Source organism: Ammospiza nelsoni, chromosome 9, assembly GCF_027579445.1.
Source record: "Ammospiza nelsoni isolate bAmmNel1 chromosome 9, bAmmNel1.pri, whole genome shotgun sequence".
Lineage (NCBI taxonomy): Eukaryota > Metazoa > Chordata > Aves > Passeriformes > Passerellidae > Ammospiza > Ammospiza nelsoni.
Window position 1 is genome coordinate 9,994,781 of NC_080641.1, and position 22,905 is coordinate 10,017,685.

The 22,905-nt window shown below is 46.2% G+C and overlaps 1 protein-coding gene across 5 annotated transcripts in view; it reads left to right on the forward strand.

Moving 5' to 3' along the window:
* COP1 (COP1 E3 ubiquitin ligase) overlaps positions 1-12,083 on the forward strand; it is a 124,754-nt gene extending 112,671 nt beyond the window's left edge. For all 5 annotated transcript variants that reach the window (XM_059478676.1, XM_059478677.1, XM_059478679.1 and 2 more), the window contains exons 19-20: positions 9,034-9,078; positions 10,987-12,083. In XM_059478676.1, coding sequence (XP_059334659.1) covers positions 9,034-9,078; positions 10,987-11,004 — 63 coding nt within the window. In that variant the 3' untranslated portion in view covers positions 11,005-12,083. The remainder of the gene's footprint in view (positions 1-9,033; positions 9,079-10,986) is intronic.
* The last annotated feature ends 10,822 nt before the right edge of the window (positions 12,084-22,905 follow it).

The following is a 22,905-nucleotide window of genomic DNA, read 5'->3' on the forward strand; positions in this document are numbered from 1 at the left end:
AGGGGTTTAGGAAGGTTTTTTTCCCAGTCTATCCCACTAGCAGTGGCCAGCATGTAACCCACCAGTTACACAGCTGCAAGACCTGTCTCCAGAAGTTAGCTTGGGTCATTCAGGCACACTTGGTATGAAATTCCCCATGGGCTGGTTGAGCTGTTGAAGCACCTGGAGCTACCAGACACTCATATACATCTAGGACCTCAGAGCAGCAGGTGAGGGTCCAGCATCCCCTGAGCTCAGGTGTCTGTGGAGGTGGGAACTGTGCTGTGGGAAGGTCATAAAGTGTCTTTCAAAACCCCCAGCTGGGGATGATGTTGGACCATGACTGGCTGTCACAATTTAGGGCTGGTTTTCAGCATGCTTGATGGCAGTGGTTTGTGCCTCAAAGGTTTTTTTTTTTGGAAAAGAATGCAACTGCAAAGAAGTAAATACTACAGTTCCAACAGGAATTCTTATGGAGAGAGTTAAACCTCATTTAAACCTTCACCCCTGCCCTTTTTGTTTAACACCTCCTTGGGAACATCTGGATTAACCTTGGGCAAATCCACCAAGTGTATTGCCTCTGTTTCCCCACAATATTTCACTACCTCACCAGGGCATTTATTACACCTAATTAATGTTGTAATGTGTCTTTGGTTCCTCTGATAAAACATGTGGCGCGAATGCAAAGTTGTTTTTACTGATTGGATTGTTAATTAAATGTGCACATATAAATGATTTATTGGCATTGGAGAACTAAGACTTAATAATTTAAAATATTAACATCAAGGTGGTTGGATCAATTTTAAGCCGTTATCATTCAGCTATTTAGAGACTGAAGCAAATGACACTGGGAAAGGAGAGGAAACTGCTGTAAGCAGGATTGTCAAAGGTGAGTTCACTAGAGAAGGAAGAGGAGATGGAAAGATGTACCTAGTACTGTGGAAGAGGCAGCTGAAGCCAACAACAGAGTGCTGAAAGTAAGGTTTTGATGAGAAATGCTATGCCAGGGACAACGACCTCAGAAATATAAAAGTCCTGAAGAATATGGGACAGATGGTCTTGGAAAGATCCAAGTGTTCTTGCACAAGTAAGAGAATTGCTGATTCAGGTGTGAAGATGATTTGAAAGAGGGAGCTGAGGAGTGTTAGGTACAGTTGAGCTGGAAGAGAGATCACTGACTTGGAAGACGAAGGAAGAAGAATAGAGAAGAATAGAGAAGATAAGAGAGGTGGGAGAAGCATACCATGAGTTTGAAAGAGGCACAACAAAACCATCTGATCTGAAGCAGGGCTTTAGCAGATGGAAGTTTGCCTTTCACAGTAGGAGTAAAGGGAGTGTGCTGCAAATTAAAGAGGACCAAGCAGCTGGAATAGAATCCTAGAATATCATGAGTTGGAAGGGACCCACAGGAATCATGAAGTCCAACTCCTGGCCCTGCACAGGACACCCTGACAACCCTACCACATGCCTCAGAGTGTTGTCCAAACACATCCTGAGCCCTGTCAGGCTTGCTGCTGTGACCACCTCCCTGAGGACCCTGTTCCAGTGCCCAGCCATCTTCTGGGGGGAAAACCTTTCTCTTCATAAGTCTCCCTGCATCCATTCCTTCCCAGTGCAGCAGCTGGGAGCTGTGGTCCTTGCTGTGCTTTGGGACTGGGCTGCACAGCTCTGGTGTTTGTAGGGCGGATTGCTTGTCTTATCTAATTCAGGGTAGCTTGAACAGAAAAGCCTTTTCACATTCTGCTGATTTCTGTTTACAGCTCTGATCCCTGATGGTTTGCCACTGGTCTGCACAAAATCAAAATCTAAAAGTACCAGATTTAGATGATATGTGTGAATACTCTCATGCAGCAGATTGGTGGCTGTTTCTCCAGATTGTGTATTTTGTTCCTGATGTGAATTTGGAAGGGAGCATATGCAATAGCAATATTAATGATAACACCCTGAGGCTTGGTTTTGCCCCACCGTGCACTGCTGGGCAGGGCAGCCTGACCTTGGCTAGGGAGAGATTAAATACATCACCTCCAGCATGATGTAATGACTGACTGCAACAAACAATAGAAGGGAAAGGGGGGAGACGTTGGCAGGAGGAATGCAGGTCTTAAACCATGCAATTGTCAAGCAGTGTATGGCATTGCGTTGCCAGATGAATATTTAGGAGTTTTAAGTCTTTAAAGAATTGATGCTAGAAGCTGTCTTCACTAAAGTAATGCCTTGCCATTTCCTGTGGTTTAGCAATATTGATATTAATGTTGTTGTATGTTTATGTATATGGTTTTTGAATGCTTATTGTAAGCTGTATTTATATACTGCTGCCATTTCCTTCAAGGTCTTGACCACATTGTTTATGGGGAGCATCTGATATCCCAGGATTTATGACTATAGGAACAAGTAACTTTAGACACCCTGTCACAGATAAATGGGCAGTGGAACTCAATATTCCTACACAGAGAGGAGGGGAAGACTTGTGCTTTGGAGGTGCAGGGTTAACACCAGAATAATTTGGTTTTAACTTATGTCTCCCTGCCTTGCCTGATGGGGGAGTGTGCAGCAGCTGTTGTAGCTGTGGATCTTGCTTTGCAGTAGATGCAGAATAATAAGTGTCTAATGAGATTTTCTCATCTTGGATTCTAAATAAATTAGGTGCTCATCAATAGCAGTTTTGTTCTAGAATGACTAAATTGCAGAGGCAGTAATATATCAGCAGTACCTGGGGTGGGCTTTGCTGGCTGGCTCTCCTGCCTTTGCAGAGCTTTCTTTGCCTTCTCCCCATCAACCTCATTGGCCTCCATTTCCATCTTGAATTCAGAAGATGGCATTGAAACAAGGAAATTGATGGCTCTGTACAGCACTGGATATGTGTGTGCTTCTATTTTCTTCTAGCCCTGACTTATTTGCCTTGTTGATATTGTTTTTTGAGAGCTACATGCAGGAATGAAAAGGGCATGTTAAGAAGAAGGGGTTTCTCACTTGGCTAAGAGATAGCTTACTGCTTATTTGAGTGTGTCATTGGAGCAAGCCTTGCTGCTCTCCTCAGGGCACCCCTGAGCTGTGAATACAGACCTGGGGATGTCTGATAACAAATAAGCTTCCAGTTACACAGTGTTGTCTTCTGCTGGGTTGGATCTGAATAGAAGGAGAAAAATGCATTGTAAAATCCAAAATGAGAAGATTGCTTCAGGGAGTCGGAAAAAGAGCTGTAGTCATGTGTATTGAGTTGCAGGTAGAAATACCAGATGTGGAAGTGTCAGAAAACTTGAATAAAGGCATCCCAGGTACAGAGATTAAAGTTTGGAATTGCTGAAAAACAAAGGAAGGGATTCAAGGGGATGCTGAATTTCTACCTGGGCAGATTTCCTAGTGAGATGCAATTCATTTGATGTGGAAGCTGCAAACTCTGCATGATGCAGGATGATGAAAACACTAATTTGTTTGAAAACTTTTTTCTAAAAAGCTTTCCAGTATGCCCATGAATTCTGACATAAGAAGAAACTATATATATGTGTATATGATTGCAGGCAAGTCCTTCTACAGAAAGTGAGTCAAAGCAGTGCCATAATCTTTAAATCTGTGGCTTAACATTTTAGGAAATATCCTTGTTATGCTGGGTGGGTATAATTGTGTAGTATTTGTGAACTCGAAAACCCAAAAGATTTGTGTATTTGCAGCTGGATCTAGAAAGAAGCACAGACAGCACCTTTTTCACATGGATTGAGTTTTCTCTTTTTTGCTGGGGGCCAGATAAGCCTAAAGAGGCTTTATCTGTCTGTGTACAAAGGAATTACCTTCAGAATTAGATAAAAATACTGTTTCTAAGGAATAAAAGACACAGTTCGGGTGTGCATGTTCTGTTCCAGGTTTAATACCTAAAGAGTTGGGTGTTGCTGCTCCTAAAATATTTTGGTATAACATCTTTTATATGTTAGACCTTGTTCTGTGAAGAAGCAACTTGGTGTAAAGTAATTAATTTCTGCTGGAGCCTGGTGTTCGCAGTATAGATAATAAATATTCCTTTACATTTGCTCAGAAGGGTTAATGTTAGGTGAGTGTGATGGCATAGAAAGCAAATTGTGGTTTACAGGGATAGAGGGTTGTGCACCACTTCAACCAACCCACTGCGCACCTTTCATTGGTAACAGTTGTATCACAAGAATAGGAAAAAAACCCCAAAATTTGCACATTGTCCCACTGGGAAGGGATCTAATCAGTTCAGCTTTTCAAAACCTCTTGATTTTTGTACACTGGACATTTAATTGTGTTTCCTGGGTTAGAATTTGTAATTTTCTTTCAAAAACAAAAAGCTGATTTGTGTCATACTGCAAGAAAATAACCAGGGCTCAGGAGAATTAGAGTGAAAAGCCATTAGAATCTGCTAATTACAAGATGAAGAGCAGTCAAGTAGTGGTGGTCTATTGGGGAACCACTTTTGCACATTTAGATGTGTAGAAAGACTTTATGTGTGACATTGATGGGAAAAGTTTTGGTGAAATATGTCTTGCAGATAGCCTGCAGCTCAATCCTAAAAGCCAGCAGCAGAGTAATAGTTGCCACCTTCAGTAAGGAAGGAGTAAATTTACTTAAATAATGGAGTTTCTATACAAACAGCGCTGGATTTAGTTCAACTATATACTTTTATTCTACCTGTAAATAACAGAAGACAATTGAGTGCAAGCTTTCTCACCCAAGTGATTTTCCCACTGATTCAACAGCTTTGCTTAATTAGGCTCCAGCTCCTTGGAATAAGTGTTGGAAACACAGCCATTTGTTAGCCAAAACATCTGCTGGGGAGGGAAGGTGAGAAGTTGTTAATTTAAAATAAGATCTTTAAGAACCCTAGCTCGGAATCCATAGAACAAACCTAGCTGAAAATCCAGGAATTGATGCTTACCTGAGTGATGGCTGTGCTGGAAGTTTGAGGTAAATCTCCTTTATTTGTGTAGAATGAGTGGCATAACAAAGAAGTGCAAATATTATGGCCTGTAGTTGTTTACAATATGGTGAAAGAGCCAAAAATTATTTCCAGTCCTTCATGTGAAAAAATGTGCACATATAACTTGGAAACACATCCATCCTAAGGAATGATCTCTTCAGCTTTTCCTTCTGATTTCCACTTCAAGGATTGATATGTGTGGGATAACAAGGGAGGAATAGTCTCAGTAAGGATTGTATTCAAGGGACAAAAAATTGCTAGTGATTTGTGCTCATCTCTTTTGAGCCCTTTTGGGACAGGTTTGATGTCAACAGAGGAAGACTAAAATGCTCAGCTATGATTTTGCACAAGCCCACTGGTGAGAGGGATGTGTAGCCCCTGCAGCTGCAGTGAGGCAGCTTTACTGGTGAGGAGGAGTAGCAGAGAGGAGCCCTGGAGGGTGGAGGTCTGTCCAGAGCTTTTCTTCACTCCCTGCAGGTACTGGAGGGTGGAGAGTCTGTCCAGAGCCTTTCCTCACTCCCTGGAGCTGAGCCCACTTGGGTATCACTGGGTGTCCCTTCAAGGAGATGTGTGTGTGGTTTCCCAGTTGTTCATCTGGTGTCCTCTCCTCCCAGCAATGTTTTCTTACACAAGGATGTAAAGGAGTGGAAAAGCTCCAACCTCAGCTGTCATTGAGTCCCTGTTGCACTGCAGCAGCTCTGACAACTTCTGAGTTGTTCAGCTGAGTTTTTTCAAACCTCACAAAACATCCAGAGCATTTCTGATTGTCTTAATGTTGACTACTCTTGCATGAATAGCAGCAGTCAGGCAGACTTTAATTCTCCTCTGTTCCTTTCCTGTACAAATTGCTTCCCCAGGGCCATCCAAAATAGGGCTCATCTTGGAGGGAAGGAAATCAGTGTGCTTCAAAATCCAGCTGTCACCAGGTGAATAATTCCTTTGAATGATGATTCTAGCAGGTATCTCATATCCTCTGGAAGGTCCTAAACTTGATTTTGTTTTTCATTGCCATCAAGAATGTGCTGCAAAAATTTCTTTTTTTGGTGCAATCAGTGAACGTCCCTTCAAATCCCATGGGTGAATGCTCTAAAATTACTGTGGGTCCAGCAGTCATATTCAGACTGGAGAAACAGGGATATGTCAGGTTCAGAGGTGCTCCTGTCAGGTCTGTCTTTGCACTCAAGACCAATTTACAGCCTCATTTTACATAATGGAACCTACTTGTGAATATCCAGCCTGTGTGATAACAGAGATTCGTGATGGTGTCAAGTCCTTCCCATGTCAGGGAACTGCCCTTCAGATTTCCCAGAATACTGTCTCTGCAGTCCAATGAAAAAAAACAAAAGGCAGGAAGTTTTTCATAGCTCTTAACACAGAACTTCAGCCCTGGAGCATGTTAGAGCAGTTCTGGAACTGCACCCTATATTAACGTGAATCCTGACATGCACCCACCTTTGCCAATTAGATTTTTAAATTCATATGTAACACTAAAAGACAAGAAGATGCATAATTTTGATGTCCCCAGAGCTTTTTTCTATTGCCTTAAGAGGACCAAGATTCTAAAGGTTGAGATTAGCAGCCACACAGAACAAAATGCTTCTGTTTGCCAGGCAGTAAACCTTAATCTATCAATCTTTGCTGTGTTTGTTCATTTTTCTTCTTCAGTCTTCTTTTAGCAAAAGCAGCTTGTTATTTCTGCCTCTCCTGCTAAGAGGGGCTGCAGGTGCAAAAAAATCTTCTCATGGGAGAAGATTCATGTGTAGAAGAGTCATTTTAATGACTGCTTTCTTCAGAGCAGGATTACTCACTTGGGCTGGGTCTCCCACATTCCCAGTGCCTCTGCTTTGGGATTTGCTGGCTCCTGCAAGCAGCAGAAATGGAAGGGATGAGTAAGGCCAGTCTTTAAACCTTCTTGCCCTGCACAAAAACACAACACAAATTGATGATGGTGAAGTAGAACATGCAGCCACAATGGATGGTGAGGCCCTGCTTTTCATGCCTCAGTGCTACAGGTAGTCACAGAAGTGTGTTTGGGGAAATAGGTGTTCTGCCAGTTCAGAGGTGATGGTGCTTTTCTTTCCATTCCTACATGTCCTGGCAAAAAGATTGGTTTCATGTGCACACAGCTACAAACCTGCAGATCTAAACAACTTCATGTCTTCTCTAGGTGTTTAACACATTGAGTGTATTGATTGTTTTACAGGCTACACAAAAGGAAGTGAATTGTCTCTTTGGAGGATTAAAAACAAGTTACTTAGCTGTGTTCATGGAGAAGCAGTGCTGGAGTGCCTTAACAAGCAAATCACTGTTCAGTGACAGATTTGGTGCTAATTTTGCTGCTGTCTGCTCCTGTTTGCATCTCATGGTTGTGGATGAAAGCAGCAGAGCAGTGATTAGCTCAGACCCTGCTGAAAAAAAACCCAGCACCCAGGGGCTTCTGAAGAACAAGGGAGTGAGAGTAAATTACCCTCTGGCATTTTTATTTTATTTAGGAGGTAAAACTGTTCATTGGAACAGAGTTCATTTCCAGTGGCACCCCAGCAGACTGCAGCAGCAGGGTGAATTGCCAGTCACTCACAGTGCAAACAGGAATCACTCAAACCCTGCATCATCTGCACTCAGGGGTTCAGGTTTCCTGCATTGCACAGTAGATTGCTGCTGGTCCCTCTCATTTGCTTCCAAAATCCTATCAGGCATCCTGGTCCCTGTTTCAGTGCCCAGATAATATTTATATATATTAAAATCAACCCCCCACAGTGGGTTTTGATTTTAATGTTGTTAACCAGAAGCTGAGTTCACTGCATTAGATTCTTAGCCACCAAATTAAAAGAAATTGCAGTATATTCTTCCTTTGAGGATATACTTTCTTTTCAGGAGCTTAGACTTGGAGGATCATTAGTGAGATGATATCAGAAGTTTTAACTAATCCTCTAATGATTGTACCAGGGTGAACAAATCTGTCTGTGTCAGTTTGCCCAGTGGTCCACCACAAGGCTATTCTTACCTGATAAATGGATTTTCACACTGAAGGGGATTTTTCTTCCTTTGTCCCAAATCCTGAGGTTGTGCAAAGTCCTGAAGTTCACGGTGAGGCAGCACAGGGGCTGTGCTGAGCTGCCTTCCCACTCCCTTCACAGCAGGGCGTGTTCTAGTCACCGAGTTCATTAAAAATGCATGTGCTTAGCATGGGATAATTACAGCAAGTTTGTCTGGGGATGGGGAGCAGCAGTGAGAGAAATTTCAAAATGTGTCTCAGCTGTCTTGAGAGAAAGCAGGTCTCTGTGGGCGGTGCAACAGCGTGTGTGTCTGCTGGCATGAGGATGGCTGCAGGTCACCCCTCTGGGAGCACTGCTCCTCCCCACATCTCTGGGGCTCTTGCCAGCACCCCAGTGCTTGTGTGTGTATTTTGGATAGGATTTTGGCTGGGGAGGGTGCATCTGTGCTTGCTGGTCACATGAGGAATGCAGTCTGGAGAGAAGATGCTCTCTCTTCTCCAGCATCTGCCTGGGGCTTGCCTGACTGATGCAGCAGACCATTAATTTGCAGTCAAGCAGGATATCTCCAAATGCAACTCCATCAATTGGCAGGAGGTAAATAGATGCTGCCTCTCTGCTTAAGGCAGGGCTGGAGCCCTCTCTGTTTATCTTCCCTTTCAAACTGGGTGCATCTGCTATTGCTCTCTAATCTCTTCTCTTTGTTTTACTCATCTGAAGCCTCTTGGCCTTGGAGCTAGAGGGGTTTTGTAACGGTGATTAGCTGGTTTAGTTAGGGTGCTGGAGATCTTTGTCCATGTGCTGCCAAAAGATGAAATAACCATTATTTTTATTAGTCCACCTCACAGGGAGGCTATGAGAATTAATTCATGTTTGTAAATTGCTTGGGAGATTTAAAGCTCTGTACAAGCACTAAGGATTATTGCTTTCTAATTCTTCAAGGTAGTGTAACTTATAAAGACTTGTAGCCTTGAAAGCATCTTCGATATAGGAAGAGTTGATCCCTTTGAAATTAGATATACTTCTAATGTTTAAGATAAAAATAACTACTCTGCTGCTTCATCCAAAAAAAAAAAAGAGGGAGGAAAAGCAATGGCAGGTTCTGATAGTGCCTCTTTTTTTTTTTTCCAGGAGTCCAACGTGCTTATTGCTGCTAACAGTCAGGGTACAATTAAGGTAAGTTATTTTACACATCTTGCATTTAAACACTTGAATCTGTTGATAGTAAAGAGCAAGGTAAGAGACACTGAACAGCCAGGAGAAACCATTAGAGGAGGTCATCCTGGCTGTGGAGGTTTGCAATTTAAATGATGTATTTGCCTGTGGCACACAGTGGAGTGAGCGGGCTCACCCCAGCAGTGAGACCAGTTGCAGTGAGGTGTGGAAGAGTTGCTGGTGGCCATCCAGCCCCTGCTGCTGCTGCTCCCTGGGGTCCTGGCAGCACTGAGGGCCTTGCACAGGCACCTCCCCAGGCTGAGGGGCTCCCATGGCAGCACAGGCTGTGTTAACTCACCAGCATTAACCCAAGGCTGTGCTCTGGCTGCTGCAGAGGCAGCAGGGCTGAAAGTTGAGCTTCTGGTGTGCAGCTGGCTGGAGCAGCACTGAAATGAGCAGGGATGCTCCCTGCCTTTGACTCTGGTGCTCAGACGGGTGGTAACAGACAGCAGCTGCCAGCACAGGGTTTTGTGAAAGCATCAGCCTTCCCTGTGCACAGTACCAGGTTCTCAGCTCTTTAATTAAGTCTTCCAGAGTGTCTATTCAATGTGTTTCTGTCTGTGGAATGTCAAATGAATGTCTGTGGAGAAGACTGTCATTCTTTATGTCTGTGTCAGTCAAGCAAAACCAGTGCCCAAGGCAGTGCAAAACTCAGCCCAAATCCAGGACTTTATCCCACATTCTGCACAGCAGCATTGACCTCCCCCATGCTGTTAGGTTTGGTGCTTAATGCCCTAAGCTTGTAGCCCAAGCCCCTGGCAGCATTCTGGAGCTGCTGGTAAAGGCATTTACATGCTGTATGCAGAGTTTTACACTGCATTGTCACTGTCACAAGGCTGAGGTCCTGATTGTCCCTCACATCCCTGTGGCAGTAGCAGTTCTCTAGAGCCTTACCAGAGCTGCTGCTCTGAACCTGGGAAAATCACCAAAAATACAAGACGGGTGAGAGGCCTGAGTGGTCTGTGTTTAATTGCATGTCAAGATTTTTCCCCCCCTTTTTTAGGAGACAAGGGGCTGGGTTACTCCTGCTGTTGCAGCATGTGATGCTGTAGCCTCTCATTCATAGGGGATTTGTTTATATATCATGTTTTGGAATTGGTTGGTAGTTACTTTGGTCAGCTACTCCTTAGGAAAATGGACAAAATGCACAGAAGCTTTTGATATTTTGAAGTGAATCCAGCAGCAAGTGCAGTGATTAGAGAGGAGAGGTTTTGCTCATGCACTTTCCTTGTTAATGAGAGAAGGTAGACAGAGAGCAATGTGCAGACAGCCAGGGCTGTCAGAACTCTGGTATCTCCATTTGCCTTTGGCAGCAGGAAGGTGGGATGGTCTGGGAAAGGGCTGGGTGTGCCCAGACCCACCCCACTTTGGGGACAGATGCCATCCTGGGCATCACCCATGAGCTACAGCTCTAGAGCTTTTCCCAGGGATGCCAAATCAGGTTCATGCAGACTCTGGCAGCCCCACAGTCACTTTTGTGTGCTGTCTCTAGCCCATGCCTTCAGATGCTGCTGTTCCATCCCAGCCTGCACAATTGAAACAAGAGCACAGAGGGCTGGGATGACAAAAGCTCTGATCTCTGTTACAAGATTCCCAAGAGCTGTGTGACTGAGATGAGGGTATATGAGGCAGCTGTGGATGGTTTTGCTTCGTGGCTAATTTATCATCACACAAGCAGACATCAAAATTGGGATGCTTGCCAAGTGCTTTTCCCATCTGTGGGATATTATTGCATGCTGGTAAATAAAGGGTAAGGGGTGGAGATGAGATAGAAGGGTCAGTCCTGTCTTAGAGATCTATATGCTGACATAGGAAATTATAAATGTCATATATTTCTATTCTAAATGTCTCATCTTCCTTACTAACCAGGTACTGGAGCTGGTATGAAGGGTTTTCTCTCAAGGCATGAGGTACTTGGTCCTGCTGATATGCTTCAGTATTCATCTGAGAACCACAGTGGGACAAGAAACCAAAACCACCTTGATGTTCCTCCCCAGAACGATCATGTTTGGGTTTTTTTCCATTTCTGGACTTCCTAGGACATTTTGAGGCACTGGTAACACCAGGATGCTGTCTGCCATCAACATTAACTCCACAGACTTTGCTAGTGGTGGTGGTATGGTTGTCTAATTTTTATGATAGGAAAACAAATTGTTTTAAATAAAAACAAAAAGGAATAATAAAATTTATTGAGCCACAAGCTGAAGCTGGAAGATTGTCTTGTTGCATAAGAGAACAGATTTTCTTGTGAAGGGAGCTCACAGGAGCACACAGGGCTGTCCTCAGCTGCACATCTCCAGTTACTTTCATCTGGACTCTTCCTCCCCACTGGAAAAAGAAAGTCTCTAAGCCTTACGTGGACATGCAAGCAATCCACTTTGAAATCCCATCATGATACAGTTCTGTTGTTCCTTTGATTTATTAATTCTTTTTTAGACGCATTATATGTTGAGAAATGTCACCGAGGTTGACACCACTGGAGACTGAAGTCCTCTAGTCATCCAGAAGAGAAGAACACCTTCCCTTCCGTTCTCTCCTTAGACCCCTTCCTTGCCCCAAAGGGGCAGTTCCAAAGGAGAGGATGAAGCTGTCCTCCTGTCCATGTGGGCCACCAGCAAGGTGCTGAGATGAGGGAGCTGCAGTTCCTGGAACCTGGACTGAGCTTGCCAAGACAGCGTGGGATGAAGATCTGCCTCCCACTCACCTGGCTGTGACTATCTCAGCTGGAGGAGGAAGCTTCCAGATCCAGTTACCAAAGCCCTGCACCACTCAATCACCTGTGTGGTCTGGTTGTGTTTGCCCCTCTCTGCACACCATGGAAGCCAAGCATTTTGAATGTTGGAACAAGAGAGGGGATGGAGTTGGTTTGTAATGTGTTTCAGAGCCATGATATAAGTAGCCTTATTTTTAATGGTCATGCATACACTTAATTGTACATATGGAGGGGGAATAAACCATGAAGCTGAGAGTTGTTGTTGCTTTCTTGGCAGGATAGCAGAGCAGGTAAGAAGGTGCAGATGGTCCTCACGAGCAGCAGCCAGGTTAAACTGTCAGGATTGCTGCCAGAACTCATTAAGCTCCCAAGTGCATTTGGTGGGCATAGCATCTTTTCCCTGCCATGGTGTCAGAGGTGCAATGCAGACAGTGATAGCTGTGGGAAGTGTTTTGTTCTGCAAACAGAATCCTCTTCCATTCACTCACTGCAGAATGTGTCTCCTTCATGCCACAGGGGCTGGGATTGATGCAGGGACTTTGCTCAGGTCTCTTGTCCTGCACATGTTATAAGGCTGACTCTGACTTCCCAGGAGGATTGTGTAATCTCCTCACACCCTTTGGGCACAGAGCAGGGAAGAAGAGCAAGGATGCTCTTGAGGATATGAGTAAAGAAGCAGGGTGAAGCCTTGTGGCAGAACTGGGGACAGGTCCTGTCCTGGTTCAGTGCTGGTGCATGTTTCTAGGGGGGCATCTGTGCTCCTTCAAAGGTAGGAGGATGTGGGACACACCACCAGTAGCATCTGGAGAGTCTGTCCTGTGGGGAGAAAAGTGATGCTGAGCTCCAGTGGTTCTCAAATGCTGCATTCTGGTTTTCTTCCATGATTTCTGGTGTGTCAGTGCAGGGGAAAGTGAGGAGAGAAGAGAGCACAGCAGCTCGTGTCCTGCTCAGGAGTGCTACCTGCAGCTCTCCCTTGTATGAGTAACCTGAGTCACTGTGGCAGAAGAAAACAAAATTGGTTCCTTCTGCCTGATGGCAGCTGTCTGACACATCCCACTGAGCATAGTTTGATTTCCATTTTGCTGCATTTTAAGAGAATTTGGTGTGGAGTGTCTGTGCTGACATCCTCCCCGGCCAGCCCTCTCCAAAGCAGGCTGATGTGTGTGATGATCCATTACCTTTGCTCTTCCTGCTTCCTCTGCTTTCAGGTGTGGGTCTCCCCCAGCCTCTGCCTTATTTATCAGTGCCTATTTATTTATTTTGCAAACTGCCCTGGCTGCTGTGGTACCCCAGCCTGCTGGCAGGTGAGCTCATTCCTTCTCTCCCCCCACTTGAAGATCCTCTGTTTTTTAAATTGAAATTGCTCTGACAAAGCTAAGATCTTTAAAACAGAAGAAAAAAAACATCTATTTTGAATGCTGTAAGGTTCAAACTCCTTGAATTGAACAGGGAAGATGTTTAACACTGGCTGCCTTTATTTTTTCAGTTTTCATTCTGTTTCAATCAAGATAAAATGCAAATTTGGTGTCTGGCCCTAATTAGAAACACAGCAGCTCATAAACACAAGTTGATGGCAATTTTTTGCCTCTGTCTCTTTGTCACAAGAGGTAATGCTCCTTATTTTAATCCCCTTAATTTTCTTGCCTTCAGGTAACTCTTCACAGTTGACAAATTAAGTCACATATAATTACTGTAATTTTGTTTGGTTTTTTTTAAACAGCATGTGGTCAATATTTTTTTTAATTAGTCACCAATTCAGCAAATGGTTCCTGTCAGGTTTTCAGCTTTTTTAGAGTTGGGGGGTGATTGACTTTGGGAGGGATGTGCAGAGGTCTTTGGTCCAACCCCCTGTGCAGAGCAGAGCTTACTCCAAGCTGGATGAAGTGATTCAGGGCCTGGAAATGTTCTCAACCAAGATATTCTCAACCAACTCAACCAAGCAAGGATTGAAGATTCCCAAGTCCCTCTGGAAAACCTGTTCCAGCACTTAACCACTCTCTCTGTGGAAATTAATTGCAGATGGTGGGCACTTGGGGTCTTTATTCTCACTTTCTTCTTTTGAAAAAAACAGGTTACAAAGTGGTAACAACTGGAAGCTGCCCCAAAATGGTCTTGCCTCCAGCTCTCATGTCCTTGTAAGAGGTGTTAGGTGAGTCAGATTTTTTGAGAAAGAGAATTTAAAACCTTTCTTGGCCAGCCAGCATCTTCAATTAACTTTAAAGCATTTAACAGAAGTGTAGGAGGAACATGCCTCGGTGCTTACAAAATTCAGTGCTGGAGGGAATTGAAAATGATGGTCAATGGGAAATGTAAATTAATATCAATATGTCAGGGCTCTCCTGCAGTGAGTGTGGCCAGCTGCTAATGCCAGTGTTCCACCCCAGTGCTGAGCCCTGTTTGTTTAGGGTAATTTTGTTTAACTATGAAAGGTCATAATGACATCAGCAGATAATTGAGAAGGCAAATTAACTCCTTTCCAGCTGAAAAGTCCTCTTTCCTTTCTCACTGCTTTTCTGGAGGCCAGAAGTACTCAGCAAGGACCTGCAGCAGTCCAGGGGTGGGTAAGTGGAGTGTTCACTGTGGAGAGCTCTGTCAGCAGCTCCTGGTGTCCTGGCAGGCAGAGGGGTGATGGCATCCTGCCTCCTGCCAGCCTGCACCACTGCCTGCAGAGGTTCTCCTTGAGCCCAGCCTCATGGGATGCTCCTCACCTGATCTCAGAGGGGTTTTCCTTCCTCTCAGCAGTGTGGAGACCACGTCCTGCCCTTGTTAATGGAATATCTGTACAGGTCAGGGAGTGTCACCTACCTTAAATGCTGGGCATCTGAGAGGTTTGGCCGGTGAGAAAATAAGCTTGAGACCATGGGATCCACAAATAAGAGCAGCATCAGTGGCACAAAGACCAGAGCCCACATCTGTCTCCTGGAGAAGCACCTGTACACCAGTCCCCCTCCAGCATTCTAGTAACCATCACCACATAGCTTGCTTTAATTTTGCTTTCAGAGTGGACTGCAAATTCTTGAAGTGATGATCATCTCATTTCTGTTCAGTTACAAGGCAGTATTTAGGTATGTTAAGTCTTTAAATTCTTCTTAATTTAAAAATGGTTAGTTGGGTTAAAGCAAGATTAATTCTCTGCTCTGTGTGTTAACCAGCCATTTGAATTAAGTAGGTCTTGCCAAGAAGCTGTTTAAAATCTCTCCATCTTAGCTTTCACATGTTAAATCTGGCTCTGGCTGATGGCTGGTCATTGTTACTCAGCACAGGCAGGACAACAATTTGCCCTCCAACATCAAGCAGCAGGGAAAATTTCCTAGGAGGGGAAAGAAAGTGATGCTTTTTTGACATCTCTTAGAAATAAATAGTGAGAAAGAAAACTAGTATGAACTTTCCTGACCAGTGTGCTGGGGATAGGCAGAAGGTGGTTCCACCTCTCCCAGACCACAGCATCTCCCAGGGCTCCCTGCATCATGAACATTTCAGGTGAAGGAGGGCTCCACATGCACATCACAGCCTCTCATCTGCCTGGAATATGAAGTCTGCAGTGTGCCTGCTGCCATCAGTGGGCTGTGCTGGAAAATAGCTCATCAGGGAGTGAGGGGACAAAGCCAATCTCATCTGATAGCTGCTTGCCTAAAACCTCTGATCCATGCAGAGAGAGACAGGTTTTATTCATCTCTCAGTTCTGCCTTCTCCAGTGTCTCCCAAATCTGTTCAGGGAGTTGTAATACCTCAGTGCTCTTGTTTGACTCCCAAAATTTGTGGGTGGAGACTTGCATGAATAGCAGAGGAGTGTGAATGCTATGAACATCTCTAACACCATCATCCTCCCTGAAATCCCTGAAATCCTTCCAGTGCCTCCAGCCATCTGAGAACTGGGGAGTGTGACCATGTTCACAGGAGTCTGAGGATGAGGGAAGAGATGAGGATCTGACTCCATGTTTCAAAAGGCTGATTTATTATTTCATGATATATATTACATTAAAACTATACTAAAAGAATAGAAGAAAGGATTTCATCAGAAGGCTGGCTAAGAATAGAATAGGAAAGAATGATAACAAAGGTTTGTGGCTAGGACTCACTGTCGGAGCCAGCTGACTGTGATTGGCCATTAATTACAAACAAACCAACATGGGCCAATCACAGATGCACCTGTTGCATTCCACAGCAGCAGATAACCATTGTTTACATTTTGTTCCTCTCAGCTTCTCAGGAGGAAAAATCCTAAAGAAAGGATTTTTCATGAAAAGATGTCTGTGACAGTGGAGCACACTGTCTCAGATAATAATTTGGGAAGATAAGAATTTGGGAAATAATTTTGGAGGTAAAGGCTGTCTTTAGGAGGCTTGAGTAATAGCACATGATAGCTGAAACTGAGCCAGCAGCATGACTCCCAAACCCACAAGCACTGATGTGCCCTTGCAGCCCCAGGAGCTTTTAATCCATGAATTAGAAGTGTTTGTTTCAGGATTAACTCATCACAACCCCCTGAGCATCAGGAGCCTCCCAGAGAGGGCCCCCCAGCACAGTGTGCAGGGAGCCACAGGCACAGTGCTGCAATGGCCTGAGCCATGGAGGGGTGAGGGCAGTGCAACCTGTGTGTCCCTTTGTCCATCCCACAGTGACCACGAGGGATGAGCAGCTCATGCTGCAGGATCCCAGCAGCTCTCTCCAGGGATGGGAACATGATCAGCAGCTCTGAATTTGTCCTTAGGGGACTTATTTCAACAAGTTTGTCTTGATTACAGTGCTTAATCTGACTTGTCAAGATCTCCATAAGACCATTTAGGTTGTTTAAGAGGGAAAATACACTCCTTTTATCCCCTCAGACCTGAGCAGGAGCTGCTCTGGAGCCACCAGGGCAGCTGCTCCTGTCCCATTGCCAGGGTCCTGCCTCCAGGGATGAGCCCTCACACCCCCAGCACGGTGCCAGGGGTCAGCTCCCATTTTGCATATTTGAGTCATTACTCAGGGCACTTCCAGACTGACTGGAAGCCCTGATGTCTTCTGTATTCCCATTCATCTGGGAAGTTGGTTTCTCCTCAGTCATAACTCCATTTTCAGCCAGGGATCTATTTGAAGACACAGATGGATTGTGTCTTCAGATGGATCCCTGGCTGAAAATGAGGATTTTTTTTAAGTGAGGATTTAGATTATTTGGATTTTGACTTAAGTTCTTTGGCTACTTCTGCTGAAGCAGCATAAGGAGGTTTGCCATAAACTACAGACACATTGTTTAATAGTTACAAAAACAATTATCAAGAGCCAGTGGCTCTTTCCGGGTCCTGTGGTGACCAAAAATCATCCTGAAGCTGGCATTGATCTGCAGAGCAGCCAGACCGTGCCTGACTGGGGCAGGGGGTGCTGAGGGGAAGGGAAGGGGGGCTGACCCCTCAAAGTCAGCAGAGCATCACGCTCCAGTGGCACCAGGCTGGGCTGGAATGGGCCAAAGCCCAGCAGACCGTGATGGCACAGCCCCAGGGAGGGCTCTGAGTCCTGGGGGGGACAGGGGACAGCCCTCCCTGGGGCTCTGGGGATGGCAGGGGAGGAGGAGAGCTGGTTTCCAAGCTCTTGGAATGGGATGAGCAATGATGGGTTTGTGTTTCTAGCAAAGGGCGGTGCAGCCAGGGAGAGCTCAGAGCACCACATCTGTTTTGTGAGATCTTAGGAAGCAGCTTCTGTCTGGTGCTAGTGGAGAAGACATCCCTGCATGCCCCAGACAGGAGAGGAGAGGATGGCATCGATTACAACCTGTCCCCACCCACTGCTTTCCTCCTGTTCAGTTTTTTTCCCTGTAGGAGATTAATGGGAACTCTTTGTCTTCTAACATGACTGTACCTTATGAATTCCCTGTCTTGTCCTCATCCTTTAAATTATCCACATAATAAAATATGTATTCAGTGATTCCAGGTCATAATTTGATCTGCTTAGGGAAGAAAAGGAATGATAGAGAAGGGTTGCCAGCATGCTCTGCTCTCCTCCATTTATCTTTATTTATCTTCTTTTTTTCCTAACAACTTGTGTGCAGCCAAGTGATGGAAATTCCAGTTCCTGTGTGCTGGTTCCTTGCAGGACAAGCATCCCCCTGGTGCCCCCCAGCTGGGCAGGACCCACTGAGAAGCTGGTAAAGGAGCTGTTTGGGGTGGTGACCCATCCCAAATAAATGGATTTTGGCATTTTTAAATCCTAAAATTTGGGGTGATGACTCCTGCCTTGCCTTCACTGCTTCTGGGATCAGTTTTATCCAAACTGTAAAGTGGTAAAACCTTTCCTCCATGCCAACCCCACGTGTGCTGGTTCCTGGAGGAAAGTGGGTGTGCAGGAGTGAGCCTGGAGAGGCACATGGAGCACTGGGGATGTGCCCAAACTGCTGGCAAAGGCACAATGGCATGGCTTCACCCCAAGGCAGAGACATGGGGTAAAGGTTCCTTCCTTTGTGCAGCTCTGGAGCTGCCAGAGTTTCATTTTAATACCAGATTAAAAGGTCTGAACATGGGTTTAAATTATTTCACTACATCCCTGTGACATCTAAAAAGCCTCGTGCATGGCAATAGCAGTGCTAAAGGGCATTTCTGCACTTGAAAAAACCCCAGGAATCTGTAATGTCCTGATGTTGCTGAGGTGTGCTGCAATTCCCACCAGAGCTGGGGAGCTGCCTGTGCCCCACAGGCCTGCAAGGAGGAGGAGAAGGAGGAGGGAGAGGGAACCCAGCAGCTCCAGTGCAGGGTGTGCCAGGCATGGAGCACCCCCAGGCTCTCATGTGGAGGAGGTAGGTGACAATTTGGGCTGAGAAGGGGGCTTGTCCTTTCCTGCACAGGGGCAGGGAGGCTGCACCAAAGCAGGGATTGTGCCAAGAGCACACAATGCTTGTTTGCAAACAGAAATCAGGATTTTAAATCCTTGCATTTAGCCAGGGACTAACATCTCCTGTGTATCCATTTCCCCCATGGCTCTTTTCAAAGCTGTTTTTCTGCCTGGGGGCTGCAGAGCCTCTTCTGGTGGGATGCAAACCCACAGGGTTCAATGGTAGGGGTGGGGAGGTGTCAGCACTGCCTCTTGGGAGGCAGGAATTTGGGTGAAAGCTTCCAAAAGAAGGCTTCAAGGAGCTTCAGCACCACTTGTTTTGAGCCCACAGGGCTGTTTGTCTCTTGCCTGTGCTTTTAAGGGCTGTTTTTGTTGCTGATAGAGGTGGTCTGCATGTCTGGCACTGCTGGTGGGTGAGAAAGTAAAGGCTCATCACAGGGATGATGCTTTAATGATGATGAAGTGTTACCCTGACCCCAAACAGGCAAAGAGGGACAAAAGCCAGATTGGAGCTGCCTGCCATGGGGCTCCAGGCATTTCTGAGCATCTAAGGCCTTGCTGCTGCACCTTCTGCTGTGGGCAGTGGGACAGAGGGGGAAGAAAACAGTGAAGACAATGCCACAAAGCTCTCAGAGTTTTAGAAAGCTGGGGACTGTTGTGCTTTGCCTATTGTACATGTGTCTGGGCTTAGATAAACCCTCTTTTTGGCTTAGCTCTGAGAGAAGGGGGGATTTTCAGCTTGCTTTGCATGGAAGAACCTCAGTTTACCAAAGGAAGGAGATGCTCTATCCAATGTCTGCTCTCAGTTCCTGCCTGCAGCCTGTCTCCATCCTGCTGAGCCAAGCAAGCCACTGGTGGCTTCCCAACCAATGTTTTGAGGCTGGGGGTGGCAGCCCCATGGCAGAGCCACCAGGGGCAATCTCTGGGAATTGCCACAGCTCCCTCTGGGCTCCGAGAGGGACCCTCAGGAGAGAGAGCCCCTGCAGGGTGACAGCCCTGTCTCCACTCTCCATGGCTCCAGCCATCTCACACACAATGGAGAGGTGGTTGGGAGTGTGTCTGAGCACAGGCTGGCAACAAAACAACTGTTAAATGCAGGGAGACACAGCTGATGCTGGGGAGGAGCAGAGAAATAGCTGCCAGCAGCAGCCTGGAACCCAAGGATGGGGCAGGGCTCTGCACCCACTAACCCCAATCTCACTGATGCCCCATGGGTGTCTGTCTTCTCCTGGGCATGCTCAAGGAGGGGCTGGAGACAGAGAAAGGTGGGGACAAGACCAACACTTAATGCCAGCAGCTGCCACATCCTTGTGCCCTCAAAGTTCAATGTGTCTCCATGCTCTCAGCATCAAAGCTGGGCCTGTCCTTAACATGCAAAATCAAGGAATCCATCTGGTTTCTTGTGTTCTCCTGGTGATCCCTGAGCACAGGTCTGTGGGATGTTTGCTGAAAAGCCTCCTCTCCTAATGGTGTTATATATACAGGGATGTTGGCTAAACACACCTGCTGCAGCAGCTGGGCCTCACATCAATGCTGATATCAATATAAATATTGATATTTATTCACATGTAAAACACTGGAAACTGCTTGACAAACTTCCCCTGGCTGCACAGCAAAGGTGTTTGCTTCTGCCCACAAGGCCAAAGCTGGACACAGCCTCAGCACAGGCTGGAGCTGCCAGCACCTCACCCACCTGAGCTTGCCTGCATTTCCCACCGCTGCAGCATCTCCAGCTCTTTGGAAACAAAACCTGCACTGAAGGAGCTCTTTGCAGTGCACTGGGGAGTGCCTTTCCCAGCCCATCCCCAGGAGGGTTGAAGCCCTGGGGGTAAGCACTAACACAGCACCTGAGCTGCCTTGCCATCAAGCTCACATCTGTTTTTGTGGGACAGTTTTTTGGCTCTCTTGCCATTCTCTACACCCTTGCCAGTGCTCACATTCTATGACAGCAGATAATCTGGAGGCTTTGATTGAAGGGTTTATTGCTCTCGTGATCACAGTCAAACGCTTTTTAATATCTCTTTGGTTTACAGTGTGCTGCTCCCTCTTACTGCAGCCCCTGTGTATCCTGCAAGCTCCTGCTGCCAGCCCCCCATGGCCCCTTACTCTGAGCATCCTGTCAGGGCCCTGAGCACCCATCCAGGGCTCCAAGTATCTCCCTAGATCTCCAAACTTCCACCCTAGAAATTCAAGAATCCACCCAGAGCCCTAAGAACCTCCCCCCACCATAACGCAAACCTACCCGAGGTCCCCAAATATCTCCACAGCCTTGAGCATCACCCCTATGGGGTTCAGAGGGGCTGCAGTGCCTGCTCCCCAAATCTACCTGAGATGCCCAAATATCTCCACAGCCTTGAACATGCCCTCCATGAGGTTCCAAGGGGCTGCAGTGCCTGGTCCCCAGATCTGCGCAAGGTCCCCAAATATCTCCACAGCCTTGAGCATCCTCCCCACAGGTTCCAAAGGGCTGCAGTGCCTGGGATGCTGCCATGCCCAGACCAAGCCTGCCGGGACTGTTCAGCCTTCCCGAGGGGAAGGCGGTGCCTGTCCTTGTCTATAATTGAAATAGATGGAATCAGGACGGATCAACATCTAATTCCTCGCCTGGGTGAGTGGAGACATATGTTTAATTTTCTGGTGATTGGGGCTGGGAGCCGCGCTGGTTCCTGTGTGTGCAGGGGAGGGAGGATGGCGCTGCCGGGGCCGGCCCCACACAGGAGCTGCTCCTCGGGGCTGTGCTCCCCAGCGTCCCTCCCAGAAGGAATCAAAGCCATCTCCCAAACTTTTTCTGCAGAATTCCCATTGCCACGCACCTCCAGGGAAGCAGCAAGGATGGTAAAGCTCAGGGAAGTGGGCGGGTGCTGGCTGCAGAGCTGTTTGCACACAAGTTTTTTTTGAGAGAGGAGCAGCAGGAGGGGAGGGATGGGAACAGCAGCGTTTCACTGCTGGGTATCACCCCCAAGACTGCACAGGGAAGAGATCCTGGGGCTTTCAGGCCAGCTCAGAAGGTCTCATTCACTGGAGGGTGCTTTTGCTGTCACTGGAGTGATGGAAACCCCTGAGACTCAATCCCCACTGGCACCAGCAAGGCAGGCTTGTGGAACATGAGGGGGCCTGTGCTGTGTGGGTGATTATTGCCCAGAGTCCCAAAGTGAGCATGAGCAAAACAGAGAGAAAAGGGATTTGAAATGATCTCCCAAATAATTTTTATAAATTAAAGTCTCTAGTTCTTCCCAGCATGGCCCCCAGGGACCCCTTCAGACCATCCCTGCCTCCTGCAAGCCACAGGCTCTTTCCTCCAGAGACCATTCCATGGAAAACTTCTTGTATTGGCCACAAAACAAGCTGGTGTCCCATTTTGGGTAGCACTTTGCTCTGAAGTACATGTAAGAGCAAGGGGTTTTGTCTATCTCTCCTCAGCATCACTAAGGTTTCATTAAGGACCCTAAAAGAGGGTCCAAACACAGCTTTGGGCTCTGCTTGACCCTGCTTTTCCCTTGCAAAAAGGAATAACCTTCACAGGAATTGGAGCACATGGGTTTCACAGCCAGGCACCTGCTCTGAGGGACTTGACTGAGAAACTCCTTAGTGCATGGTGACACTCCAAACAGGTGAGTTTGGGGACATTGCCCTTGACTTTGACTTGCAGGCTCATTGTTATGGCTGGACAGTGACTCCTCCAGCTGGAGAAAGCCAGGAGGGCCTGATCAGCAATTCCAACTTACATGTGGCTTCTTGGGCTTTTTTCCATCAGTGTGATCCAAGGAATGTGATTTTGGTCATGCTGGTACATCTGTAGAGCCAAAGCTGAAATATCTCATTTCTAACTTTTGCATGATAGTGATGCCTTAGGCTTTAGCTTTTATATTTTTCAGATTCTGTGCTGCTTTAGTGTGTAGCTCTGAGCTTCATATGAGGGGATGGTGAGCTCTGTGCACAGAGCAGGGAGACAAAACAATTCCTGCTCTAGCGGGGGACCAAGGACAAATGATCCAAATCTCAGGCCCAAGAGCACAAACAATGTGAGCTGAAGAGAGAAAAACAAGAAGGATGGGACTTAATAACCTAAAGCTATTAGACAATTAACTCCAATACACAACTGACAATTAATTAAAGCTATTAGACAATTAATTCCAATATGTAAATGGCCCAGAACTTATAAAAGTGTGAGACCCTGTGACCAGGTGTCCATTTTGTGACCATTTTGGTTCATCTTGGGTGCAGCCCTGGCTGGGCTCTTGTGCTCCCCAAGGTGGATCCATTGAGGTCTTTTG